General features: G+C 38.0%; 1 protein-coding gene across 2 annotated transcripts in view; it reads right to left on the bottom strand.

Annotated features, from left to right (window-relative positions):
* Positions 1 to 13,941, bottom strand: part of PLPP1 (phospholipid phosphatase 1) — a 62,376-nt gene that overhangs the window by 35,219 nt on the left and 13,216 nt on the right. The window contains exon 2 of one of the 2 annotated variants that reach the window (XM_039566946.1): positions 10,674 to 10,828. The exons of the other annotated variant lie outside the window; for it this stretch is intronic. Within the exon in view, the coding sequence (XP_039422880.1) occupies positions 10,674 to 10,828 (155 nt within the window). The remainder of the gene's footprint in view (positions 1 to 10,673; positions 10,829 to 13,941) is intronic. 2 annotated transcript variants of the gene reach the window in all.

Here is a 13,941-nt window from a genome sequence, read left to right as displayed (position 1 = left end):
AAAATTCAGCTGTGTTGCACATACAATGCATATTCCTTTAAAGTTACACAACAAGAATTATCTGGGGAGACACTCCCATCCAACAGTAAGGGATTGCAAAGATAGAAACAGTCTCCATCCTTCCTTCCCAGCAGAAGTAGATTTTGCTGTAGTCTCAGGTCTCTCCTCAAGACCTCTCTGCCAAGGCATAGCCTACCTCTTCCTTTCCAGATACACAGCTAGCCCCAAATAAGCACGTACATGTAAAAGTAAAGATGTGAAGAACAGGAGAAAAAGTGAATAAAATAGGATACCAACCAAGTCTCAGGAGAACCGCTAAGAAAGGGAAGCAAAAAGACCTAGGATCCTTTCCAATCCTCTTCCCTCTTTACCTACACCCATGAAGTCCTCAGCCTGACTCCTGGGGACCATCACAAGAGATACAACTGGGTTTTCATCAACAATTTGCTATCAGTTTTGTTCTGCATACCCTAAAGTGCTTAAAAGAATACTTCAGTTTGAAAATAAAAGAGCAAATAAACTAATAGCTCAAAAGGTGAAAATTTCCTTGAAGTGAACTCTGGCGAATGACACAACCTTATTCCTTGATCAGGCAGTTATAGATATATCATGTGGGCCCATGAATTCTAGCTAAGTCTGTTGCAAGGAACCACGTACCTTCTGTATTGCTGTAGTCATGAAACCAATAGCATGCAAAACCTCCCCTCCAAAAGTGGCAGAAAAAGACCACTGTCACTGTCAAGAGGGGCTGTTTCCAATTCCATGCCAGCAGGACTACAATGACACAGCTCTGGAAGCCATCCAAGCACACCAACAAAGCAGAAGGACAGCAGGATGGGCTAAGAGCCAAGCCAGAGCCTCACCAAAACACTGCACTATTCAGATACCAGCCAGCACAGAGCCCAGGAGCTGGACTCTACAGTACAATGCAAAAACACTGCCTTTCCTACTAGGAAAAAATTCCTCTCCCTTTCTCTTAACAGGAAGAATACCAGGATTTTAAAGAACACTGCAGCCCAGACCTCATTTTTTTCCCTCCCCTTGTGTTGGTGTTGTGACAGATGTCATGATACACCATCAATTGTTTCGTATTTAGCTGACTTGTGTCAGGGATGAGGCAGAAGCATATACAGCCATGGTGAGGGAAGGCGACTTGTCAACATAACGTCATGGTGTTTCCAACACCACTTATTACTACAAAATATGTATGGAATGAAAAGTTCATCATTCACCCTGCACACATGCTAACATCAACATTCAAGACTGAGTATTTGAGAAAAATATATTGTTTGGACCTCCAAATATAGAGAGTTAGACATATACGGATCAGAGTTTCTTAATTACTTACATGGTTACTTCTTTAGAGTTGGTAGTTCTGATTATCATGGTAAAGCAGTTGTTCACAAAATTATGTTCAGCCCAAAAAAACCTTATCACAGCTTCAGCACAGTGCCACAAACACCTGTGCTTATAGCTTGACAGTGTCACTGACATCAAATCACTAGCTCTGCATCACCCTTTTTAAAGGCCTGCTCTGTGAATAATGGTGTCATGGTACCTTACTCCTCATTTCCTCCTACCCACACCTGGATGTTTCAGCGTCTCAAGGTGAGAGATCAAAAATTTTCAGAACAATGGGGTTATTCAGGGGGCAGCTTTTTTTAACGTAATTTCCAGCTACTAAATCAGAAATAAAAAGCAGTGCTGTGTGGATCATAGGAATGAAGTCCCTCATGCAGTGAGGATCTGTGCTCTTCCATGCTGAGTGAAGCTGCTTCAAGTGTGTGCTCACTCTTCAGCAATATTGAGATTATGATGTAATTAGCCTGTAATTGCACCTTCCTGTATCCAGATCATGCAAACAAAATACCAAAGAACTCAATGTTTGTTTTTGTTTTGCTTTGTAAGCAAGTATGAACAGCTAAAATAAAGTTACTGTCTTCTTTCATAATTTCTTTCCACCTCCTTTACTTTGAGTTTTAGAAGTCCTAGGTATCTACGTGGTAACCATTAAGTTGCCATTAAGTAACTATCAATTGGAAGAGCTATGCACTGAAATACAATACTGTTAATAAACCTTATATAGGAAATGTAACAAGGGTTTCTTCAGTTTCCCCCAACTGCACAACAGAGTCAAGAAGTAATTCCACCAGTCATTTATCTTACTGCTGTTCTCAGCACCTTTCATTTTTGAAAGGATACAGGCTCCATGAAAGTCTGTGAGAAAAGTTTTAATTTCTAAAAAACAGATTACAGTAAAATTGATCAGATTAACTTAACACAGTTAAACTGTAAACTGAAGTCACAGAACTACAACATCTGTAATTTACTTCTTGCTCAATCCACGGCAGTCATTAGCCTGGAAAACCATGCCAGTAGGGGCTTTTGGTATCTTTTTGGTTGAAGTACTCTCCAACATCAATACCTAATCCCTCAGGACATGCTCCATACAGCAGGTTTAATTTACTTCTTTTTAACACATATGGATTGACTTCACTATTACTAACTGGTGAGAGAGAGGACAAAAGTAGAAGTCAAACCAGAGGGGCATCAAGTGTTTCTGGCACATGAAGCCAGTAAGAGAACCTTCTCACAATACTGAGGGTTCTGTTCTGTTTTAAATAAATCACCAAAGTCTGCTTTTGTGGGTTTTCAAGGTGTTTTCATTTCTAAAATCAAATAAAAATTATTTCAAATATATAGTTTAAATACTTTCTGCAGTGAAAGTTTCTCTCGCTGTAAGAAAATAAAGGGACAGGAAAAAATAGTTCAATTTTTTCATTACTGCAAGCAGAACAAACAAGCAGAAGAACTGTCCTAAGTGATAAAGAGAAAGCTTCTTACTATATCAAGTACAATAGTAGGGTTTCCCTATAGTTGTGATAGACATGTTACTTTTTCACTCTGACAGATACCACAATTTCAGAAGAGAGGAACAAGTTTTTGCATCACAGCAGCAATTTCCTGAGCATGGAAGCTCCTGGTACATACAGGAAGACTGGATATGACTGAAGATACTGAATGATACCTGTCTTTATAATGGTACCACTATCACTAGTCTCACTGTCTTTAATTTTACAGATACAACTGAGGAAAAAATGTTTTCTGTAGTATAGGAAGTGGTGTACTTCAACAGATTTATTCACATAAAAATCTAAAGTAGTTTCTCAAGAAAAAGTAGCAAAGACAACACCAGATGACTGTGAGAAGAAATCCTGCTCATCTGCCAGTCACACTGCCACATCTAGTTAAAAGAAAGGTCCTACAATATCCTACAAACAACCATTTTGCTCCTAAAAAAGCTACAATTTCCAAGGGCAGAGTCTGGCACAGTAAATGGAGAATTAATTTGGCTCAGTTTTCCCTGAAAGCAGAAGAAATTGGGGAGTCTAAGTACTCCTTTTATGTAAGAAGTGGAGACAGTAGAGGAGCATCTTCTGTGCCAGTTGTAACACAGTGAAGAAATTGCCTAATGGGAAAATTACAACACATATGTGAAGAGGAATTATAAGGTTGGGAAGAGGTTACCTGTAGGGTAATCTCAAAGATAGAGCCAACAAGCTGGTGTTACATGGTGCATATGCATCCTTAATGAGTAAGTAGAAGATGTACTGCTGACAGAGCTGGCAATTCTTTGATACAGTGGAAGATCAAGGCCAGCCAGTTCTGCCTGCAAAACAACTCATAAAGACTGAGGCAACAGAACATACAGAGATTTGTGCAGTAATGAGTTCAGAGTCATGCATTTGGAGGTTAAACAACTCTGTTGAGTTGGGAGCTTGTCAGTTAAAAATAGCAGGGGGAAAATAATGTCTGCTTCCTGTGATTGTTGTATATCAATATAATGGTGTGACCATTACACAAGTCTTTTCAAAGGCATTAACACTTCTAACCATCCGACAAGAACTTTCTTCTGAAACAGTATTCAGTCAGAATTGGTGAATGCATTTAGTTTTAATTAATCTGTCTAAAGTGTAAACAGAGAGGGACTGCTAGGATATACTCTTCAATATCTCAAAAACAAGAGTTTGGTTTCGCACAGTTCAGCAGTCAGGCTGTAAATCAGCCAAGTGCATATGCAGTAGGTACTAGAAAAAAAAGCAATACTGATCCAACAAGGAACCAAGAATCCAGGAACTACAGAGTTGATAATAAAGATATAGGGAGAAATATAGGCTCTGAAATGTTTCAGTCAGAATACACAGAGTAGAGATACAAGTAGCTCAACTGATAAGACATATTTTAGACAATCACTATACCCTTGTCCAAAAGTCCAACTCATATAATATAATGTATTAGATTTCCTCAAACTGGAGTGATTTCTGACTGATTACATTACGTTTTTTCAATAAGTATCCTGCATAACAGGCCTATTGCTTTCCAAATTTCTAATCTTGATTATGTTTCTTCCCTGGGCATGAAGTTGATCTCTCCACTAAAGCTGACCATTACTACTCCAAAGAGAGAGAACATCAGATCATATACCTCCCTCAAGTTGTCCTTCCCACTCACCTCAGGAAGGATATCACTTGGCATTTATCCACACTGTATTTCACCAGCTATGTTACTGTCATCTTTTGTATTTATTGCTCTGAGTTCCCTACTTTGCTGCCTCACTGCATATGCTTTCTCTCCTCCAGGGCACTTGTGACTATACTGAACAGGATAGACTCACAGAGAGCTCTACTTAACAGCTTCCTTCCTTGCAAAGGACAAGAGGCACTTACTCCTACTGCTCACTTCTCACAGTTAAGCAAATTATTTGTTCATTTAAGGATTCTTTATCTGGTCTCATGACATTTTCTTAAGATTTGGTTCAAGTAACCATTTGAATATACACATCTAATAATGAGATTTTCTAAAAAAATGAAGTTTTAGCCTGAGTTCTCCATCTTCCTGGTTTATCACAGGGATTAGGATAAGAACAGATGTGACTGACACCAGAAAACAGTGGATATGTTCCTGACAAAGTAGTATGTTTCAACACCTATGCTTAAGTAGTGGGTAGTAACAATCTTTCTCCAGAGCTCAGAAACAAAACAAAGTTTAAAAGATTTTGCTATCTTCTCTCCCAGCACCTCAAAAAAAGCTGCCACCACTTTTGTGCTTCTTTGCTGTAGCTTTAAACTAGAAGTGACTCCTAGACTTATTTTTTAAAAAGCATAAGTAATATTTTGAGCTTTAAGTCTCTTTACACCAGAAATTCAGATAGAAAGTAGAAGTTAACATTTCCCCCAAATATGCTGTAGATACTTCATTACTAATTCCATCAGCAAAAACATCCACATTATTCATTACAACATTAGAACTACTGCCTGGAAAAACATTCGTTTTGTAAAAGCTTGCTTAAAACTTTTGTGCTTATATTAATGCTCACATTCTGTGAAGGTTGGGTATAGTGTCACAAAGCTGTTTGCAGATTAAGTTAAGACTTTGGCTTCTCCTCAGTGTAAGAACAGTGCTACTTTCCATTTCTCATAAGTGTTAGAGTTCAGGAGAGCACCAAGAAATAAACCATCACACCACAGTTCACCAAGATCAATAGTTCCATTTTTTGACATTCAGCTTTCTCCTGAAAAGGTGGGTTAAAAACCAGCTTTTTGCATGAGCATTTCCTTGCTCAAGGCAGAACAGAAAGAGGCACAATGACGTGAGCCAGATGAAGGGAAGTAGAAGAGGTAGTACAAAAAGGAACGCTCTCTGCTTTACTTTCCCTGTTCCTTGTCTCCAGTTCCTAGTGTGGTTGCTTCCCTTTTTTGATACCCCCTCCAGTCTCTGGTCTAAGTCCTGAATGTGAAGAGCCCATTATTAGTAACTGTGTGTCAGTCTTGAGAAAAATCTACACCACAGACTGTTTAGGTTTTTTCCTTAAATTACAATACTCCAAATAAGCTGCAACTCCCTCAACCTACATTTCTCCCTATTCCATTTTACCCTTTTGTATACTCTACTAAATAATACTTAAACTCCTTTATACCAATGTGACTGCTTGGCTTTCTCATAGCTGTGACCAAACTTCACTTAGCATTTTAAAAGCCCTTGTCTGGAGTTCCTCCCACAGTCACAATGCCAACTGTCTTACTCAGTTTCATACACTGTGTGCATTCTCCATCACTATATTAAGAAAGGTACTTGAAGGGTTGAGGAAAGTACAGTACCAAGTCCATAGGGCTAACAAGCAAGTTGCTACAGTTTATTTACTTAAATAAAGGTGTAATAATAATTACAGCTGCACTTAGTAAGAGTTATTTGTACAAGTAACAGAGGCAAATGGTGCTCCTCAGATCATTCCTCACCTGATTTCAAACCAAGCCCACCAGAACACCCACACCATGGACAGGTCAAAAAAGCAGAGTCAAAAGCTGGATGCTGCTACTTCTCAGCATCTGTCCCCCACTGCTCAGATCTCAGCCAGGAATTACTCATCAATTCAACAGCTCACCAAAGTGCATCACCCTGCATATTAACCCTTCACAGAGTAAAACCATGGGTTATTATTACTATGTTGGCTTTAAAAAGAGAACCAAAATATATATATTTTTGTTTATTCCTCAGAATAACGTTGGGTTCAAAGATAATGCTAACCTGTAGTAGTACGAGGTGAACAGTTAGTATCAAGTGGAACCTGTGACAGATTATGAAGTTCAACAGCATTGCCCAAAAAAGTTTCCAATGCCATAAATACACCAAAAAAAAGATAAAACATGAACACCTTTTCAAGAAGTTTAACAGATAAGAGGCAGTCTTGCTGAGAGCATAATAAGACCACGTACAAGTAACCTGAAACCTAAGATTTAACTTGAAGCCCACTCTAGTGTCAAACAACAGGTTTAATTTCAATTAGTTGGAAAACTAACAGTGGGTCATAAAGCTTTGACACTGCTGAAAAAGTGAAGAGCACATCTACCAATCAACAGTCTTCAACAGGTTTCATTAGTCCCCTGATTTATTAATCTCTATCACAGTAGTAACTACATTTGTCCATTAAGACATACAAAACTAGCCCAGTGAGTACTTTTGTTGGTCAATCTAATAGCTGCTGTCAATAAAAGTTTCCCTTCCCATCCCTTTCATAAACAGGCTGTTAAAGGTCAGTGTCTTTTGCTATAAAAGAAATCAATAAATTGATTCCAAAGTATGACTGTGCTAATCTGTAGGAGGGAAAAGCTTCAGTCAGAACATCATTATACACGGTGTTAAGTAAACATTCCCAAAACCACCAAGCCTAATGCTTAATAGGTTAAAGCTGGCACAGGAGCAAAGCTACCTAGGTCCCTTTTGGAAAGTCATCATGATACTGAGGACATTTTGCCAAACCAAACCTAGGAATGTTTTGATTTTGCCCTGTTTTTGATGTTGTTTAAACTACTTTGAAATTAATGTAACCTGATCACTTAAATATCTTTTGGATTTGTTCAAGGAGGAGATATCAAGTCCTATATGCCTCATCATGTTCCTTTCTCTCAAAGATGTTCCAAACAGCAGCACATATCCCAGAGAAGTGACTTAATCAAAACACTGTTTACTGACAGACACTTCCCTGTCAGGAACATCAGCATTTGCATTACTTGTTTTGGTAGCAACAGGTTGTGGAGAACTACTTTTTTTCCCGGAAACTCAGTGCAGCACTTTGGCTGCGTTAGAAGATCTAAACTCTTCTGTCTACATCAGTCCATCTTGTAATAGAAACCTACCAGCAGGTCATGAGCATTCAGCTCTGGAACAGAGCTGCCAGGCAAAGCCTTGGCAGGAACCACAGAAATCCTGTTGAAAACCTAGAACAGGGAGCAGACAAAATGTAGCAACCCTCATGTTGCCCTGTTGCTCTGTTCCTCTGATGAGAAGGGTGTTTCTTTCAGAGAGGTTTTCCTTGCTCTGTGGACTTTTCTCGCTCTGGACACTGGCCTAGCCACCTAGAGAGATTCAGTCTTCTAGACCAATATCAAGTCTTGTTTGACTCTAAATCTCAAAAAATTCCCATAGAAAAACTGTGGTTCCCATCCAGACAAAGAGAACAATTTGGAAAACTGAGAAGCATTATACTATGAAGAGGCACTTGGAAAAGAATAAACATTAATTTCTCAGATATTTTATTTCCTGATAAAACATGGCAATGGCAACAGAAAGGGTTCAGAGCTACAAAGAGAATTATGATTCCTAAGAGCATTCTTCTAATTTTTTTTAAGATTCCTGAGTTTCTAGCACATCTTGTAAATCTTCAGAAAATGTCATAAAAACAAATCCATGTTCATGCAGCCTAGTTTCTTTTATGTATAAGAAACTTAATAAAATATCTATGTATGTTTTGAGTTTTTTGAGGGTTGCTTTGTTTGTTGGTTTTTTCCCCTCTTTGAAGTTATTTTATATTCCATAACAGGCCTGTCTCAACAAGATCTTTTAGTATTATTATTATTATTATACAACAAGATGTTCCGGCCATTTCTTATTACATTTTGAAGACAAGCAGGCCCATAGTGCAGCAAAGGGCATATGCATAAAAAGAGTTCTACCACTCAGGCATCATCTTTGAGGTAGTCTCATTAGGGAAGAAAAGTCTGTACAAAAGTGCAATTTATAGACTCTAGATGAAATTTTTATCGTCAATTCCTTCATTGAGGATTCTGTGCCTTTCAGTAAAGTCTCATGTGAGGATAACAATTTTTACTAGATGCAGGATAATCAGAGTTATTGCCCAAAAACCTTTCATGAGCAAGCTGTGTTCCTGTTGATACTGAGTGAACACACTACACCCAAAAACTTAAACTGTCTTGGAAAGTCTCAAGCCTCTATTGAGTCAGACCAAACAAAAAACATTCTGAATTCAGATTCCCAGACTGATCAACTTTCCCTGCCCATTTTGAATAAAGGCAATCTTGAAGACAGAAACCATTCACTGGGAACCCACTTTCAATTCAGGAAATTGTAATATCCTGTCTCATAGTCCCTAGCTGTACAGCTTACTCTGGCCCTTAGTTTTCAGTAGCTATGGAAGATTTTTCACCTCTTGCATGAGACTAAAGAGCTCTCTAAATCTAAAATTGAGATTAAGAGAGCCAGGTCAACATGTTAACTACACTGAGCAGTTGCTTTAAGGTTTGTAAAATGTTCAGACTGAAAAGCAAATGATCTGGTTAGACTGTATTTTAACAACTACAAGTGCTCTAGAATTTTTTTTTTTTTAAACCTCTCAGCGTGGAAACCAGAAGTGATTGTTCCAATTATAAACTCCAGGGCCCTGCACAAAGACAAGCAATGAAAATCCACTGTGTGACTCCTACAAAAATATCATAGCAGAAAAATATCACAATAGACTGGAATTACTGACACATCTAATTATAAGCTGTAACTTTAACTACACGAAGGTTATCTAAAATTTTAATAGTCCAAACCACTCTTTAAATGTTCAGAATTAGCTCTAAGTTAGATGTTTCTCCATTGCTTTAGAGCCAGGAAAAAACACACTCTCAATTGACTTTATATTACAGGAACAACTTCAAATGAAAGATAATAAAAATATCAAGCAATTCAACAGATTATTGAACTACAACTAGAACATTTCTTTAAAGGTCTGAAAGTGCAGAGAGCTGCAATTGTTAGTTCACCTGTACCCATATCTATCAAGGTATACAGGAAACTACTGGAAAATAAATTTTCCCAAAGGTGTGCTGAAGATATATGTACTTGTCAAAGTGACAAACTTTCCTTAAAAGTGAAACTATACTAGTGATAACTTGTTGTGTTAACCTCCTACTGATTGCACAGGTCTAATGGAAGCTTCAATAAATAAGCACTAAAGGCAAAACTACAGTAATATACATAGAAGTTCTGCAGGTAGCTGTTCACTTGTTTTAAATGACTGCCTTCCATCCTTAAACCATTTCATATATGTCTTACTAATTAATTCAGCTTATACATTTGTTAGATAATAATACCATATCTTTCATATGGCTTGGTCAAGTACTGCAGGCAGAAACAAGATGTAGTTTCAGATTCAAAGCTATTCTGCACTGTTATATTTTGATTGTCTAAGTCAGTTCAAACCTTACTAAAAACTGGGATACAAGCAGGCTTAAAATATCATTAGAAAAACCTACTAAAGAATTAAATTGTTCTTTGTCAAAATCATGTGGTCTTTAAAACACTGAGCCTCTTTTCTACGAGCAATTAGATTTTCAGTCTCTGTATCCCATTTTATCCCACTCTTCTTTAAAGAGTAATCACATTACTTTTAAGCTAGAAAAAGCTTTTGAGTCAAAATTAGACTTATTTTTTAAGAAAGTACATGGAAGCAACAGTGATCAGTTATAGGTATGTGCACTGCATTACAGTGCCAACTTTTAACATCACAAAGTGTTTAAGTTACCGGACTAACCCATTCTAATCATTCTGTAACATTTTGGAAGATAATTTTTCTTCTCCAGTGATAAAAGCCTAGTCCAAATTTTTTTTCTGCTCCTAAAACAAATGAAATTAGCAACACTAGCAGTTAGAGAATAGTTCCAGATTTTCAGGGCAAACAGAAAGTAGCAACAGCACCTTTCACATGCATATGTCTACACATATATGGGATTTTACCTATATAGACTCATCTTTAACTCATTTACCGTGCTGAGCTCTTGGAAGGCATACATTTTACTCCCATCACCAAAGCTCCCTATATATTAGCTACTTACAGAGAAAATGGGCAGGGTGAACCCCACTGTGTAGAGGACAGTGGATGTGATGGTACTGTCATGGAACGGATACTTGATGTTGTCATCATTACAGAAAAAGCCTCTCTGATACGGTTTTATTTTGGCCAAGTTTAGAACACCAAGGGGTAAGCCAGCTGTTGGGGGAAGGAAAACAAAAAACAAAAACAAGAAATACATGTGGTTAAATCAAAAAAAATCATTTCTAAACATGCATGGAGGAAGCTACCAAACATGCATAACTCAAATTTCCTAAGTATCATGCAATGCACATACTTAAACCAAATCCTGTTTATAGACATTTCTCTTTTAGAAGACTACTTCAGAAAGACTCAGATTCCTCATCAGGTACGGATGTTAAACAAAATACAAAGTTCAAAGTCTTCCATCCATAAGGTGAGTTGCTACTGAACCACATTGCACCAAGATTACATTAAAGAAAAAGCCTTTACCCCTCACATGACTAAACGATTATAGACGGCAGGCAGTCTTTCATGCCCCCTCCCTTTGCCACTACCCCATGACCTTGGCTTGTATCTGATTTGCCAGCCTTGTTCTATACACTATAATGTGGCTAGTGTTTACAGATAAGACAAAAAATACACACAGATTCTGTCACAGGGAGTTAAAAGATTTCATGCAAGTAGTTTCCATGCAGGTAATGGGAACAAGAGAACTGCAGGGACACCAATGGACACTTTGAATGGATTGCATCTCCAGGTAATGAGACTATACCTTACACAGCTTTTGTACACTTTGGAAGATTTCTGCATGAAAATATACAAGTTATGAACATGGCATCTGAGACCTGGGTACAAATTATAGCTCTCAGAATTTACACACTGATATATTACCAATTCCCTCTCCTAGAAGTTAACTTGCACTATACTGACAGTCATGCCAAAGAAGTCTTCAAGACTTCTGACAATTATATTCAGGTCTAACTTATTTCTGGTAAGAACTACCTGCCACGGAATACACGTTTGCAGGAGCAATAACCTCAGGAAATCAAACTTGTTTTTACGCTACTTTCTCACAGAATCGGTAAGGTTGAAAAGGCCCTCCAAGATCATGAAGTCCAGCCTTCAACCAAATAACACCATGCCCACTCTCCCCCTTTCCTTTGATCAGCTGAGCAAGCAATAGATTAAAGTGGCTAAATTACATAATGCTAAATCCCCAAACAAAACAAAAAGTAGATTTTGTTTTAAAACATGGTAAAAAAGGACAAATAACTGTGCATTTCCCCCAACATCCATGTAGTATACAATTCTGCAAATAGACACCCTATAGGTAAACTAGACAGTGAGTACAATTACTGCAGCAGAAACAACTAATCAGTACATAAACAACCTGCTGTACTGAGAACAAAAAACATTTCAAAGAAGTTAACATGACTGCTTTGATTGAATGACTGCCTTGATTTCTGGTGGCATCTGTTTACTACCAGGTAAGTAGCTTAAAGGTGTTTTAAGTAAGCTTATTTCTATATACCTCATTAGAAGAAAAGACATCAAGAGTGAAACAGTAGGAACAGAGTGATAAATGCTGGCCCCTTTTTTGGGTTGCTGAGTTGCAGTGCAAAGGCTTGTAAAGCGCATATTGAAACTGTACATGGTTGGTAGCACGCCAGCTTTCAACTCCTCTTCTAAGAAAATTGCTACGGCCACAGAAAGCAGTTTGGGAGTAATTTAAATCCTCTTACAGAGCAGAGAGAAGTTTTTTTTCACAAATCATCTGAGATATGAAAACTGTCCACACTTACTTATGCTTACCATCCCATGTAGAAAAAGTGAACTAAAATACAAATGGCAGTAAGCTTATTCAACTTTAAGCACAAAGTTTTTCATTAAGTAGCATGGTGCACCATTGAATCAACTACTTCTCAAAAGTCTCTCTCCTTGCACTTTAATGGCTGAGAAAAGAGCTAGAGCTTGACCAAGTACAAGTGACAGAAGCAGATGAAACAATTGCAGCCCTTCAAATATGAAGGGGGCCACACTGAAGAACTCAGAAAGCTCACTCTGACCAAATGGCATTGCTGTATGTTCGCATGCCTGGAGCCAAGTTCCAGCTACTCTCAAGGCCATGGCAAGATCCCACTAACATAACCTGGAGTCCACACTTCCTGTCTTTACCTCTGCTATTGCATACCCAGAAGGATGATGGAGTGGTAATCCCATTACCTATGTGATACAATCATATCTTCTCAAACAGGTCACCAGATTTTCATATAAGGAAACATCACATGTTCATGATTAACTTAAGCAGCAGCTTGTGTTTTGTGGAAGTGGACTACTTCACAGACATAAATACCTGTTTTCCAAGGAAAGCTGCTACAATTTAATATAAAGAACTATAACACGTAATTAATTTTTAACCTGGGAAGGGGGAAAAATTGAAAGCAGCAAATAAAGGGGTCAGATGAGAACAGTTTCAAAGTGACTGCAAAATTCATCTGTATAGTCTATATTAAAAGAATACCAAAAAAAGGAAGTTGTTACACATTTTACAGTGACTGCCCATTTCCATTTTTTTTCATTACTGTTAGAATTCTTATTGCAATTCAAATTATGTACTGCTTTCCAACAGTGGACTAGAAGATTTTGTTAAGTGGTACTCAGTTAATCATTAACCTATCCCAAGCAGTGGTAGCATTTTTACTGTTGCTCGTTTTACAGGGAGAGAAGACAAGACTTAGTACATGTAAGCAAACAGTCCTGAACTTTTCACTGTAAGCAGAAAAGGAAAAAAACCCACCACTAATGTACATAACAGGCCAGTATTGACATCAGAGGAGCCAAGCATCTCCATGACCTTTAATCAGTCTGAACTTCCGAGGAATGTACATATATGTTAAATCTCATTAGCTTCTACAAACTGGAGCAAAGAGTGACCAAGATCTCATGCAAGATCACCAGGCTAAAAGCCAATCTTGTAGAGCAGCTCTCATGCCTTATCCTCTCCACAGTATACCTCCACTTCCTTTTCACCTAGACAGTACCAGCAGTAACCACAAGGTGCTCTTCTGAACCAAGTAGATTTATAGCTTAAGGGATCATAATGGCTTAGTTGCTATTCAAATCCTATAAAGCATGAAGACCTTCAGCTGCAAAAAAGGGCTATTTCTTGAAGTCACCCATCATTCAGACTGGAACATCTCAGAACTGGAGTTTATCTGTTTTCTGGTAGAATTTGTGCAGCTTATCTTGTCAAGAACTAGTGACCAACAGATTCTGGGCTGTGTTGC

Source organism: Corvus cornix, chromosome Z (genome assembly GCF_000738735.6).
Source record: "Corvus cornix cornix isolate S_Up_H32 chromosome Z, ASM73873v5, whole genome shotgun sequence".
Classification (NCBI taxonomy): domain Eukaryota; kingdom Metazoa; phylum Chordata; class Aves; order Passeriformes; family Corvidae; genus Corvus; species Corvus cornix.
The sequence above is the reverse complement of the archived record's forward strand: the minus strand, read 5'-3'. Positions and strand labels throughout refer to the sequence as shown.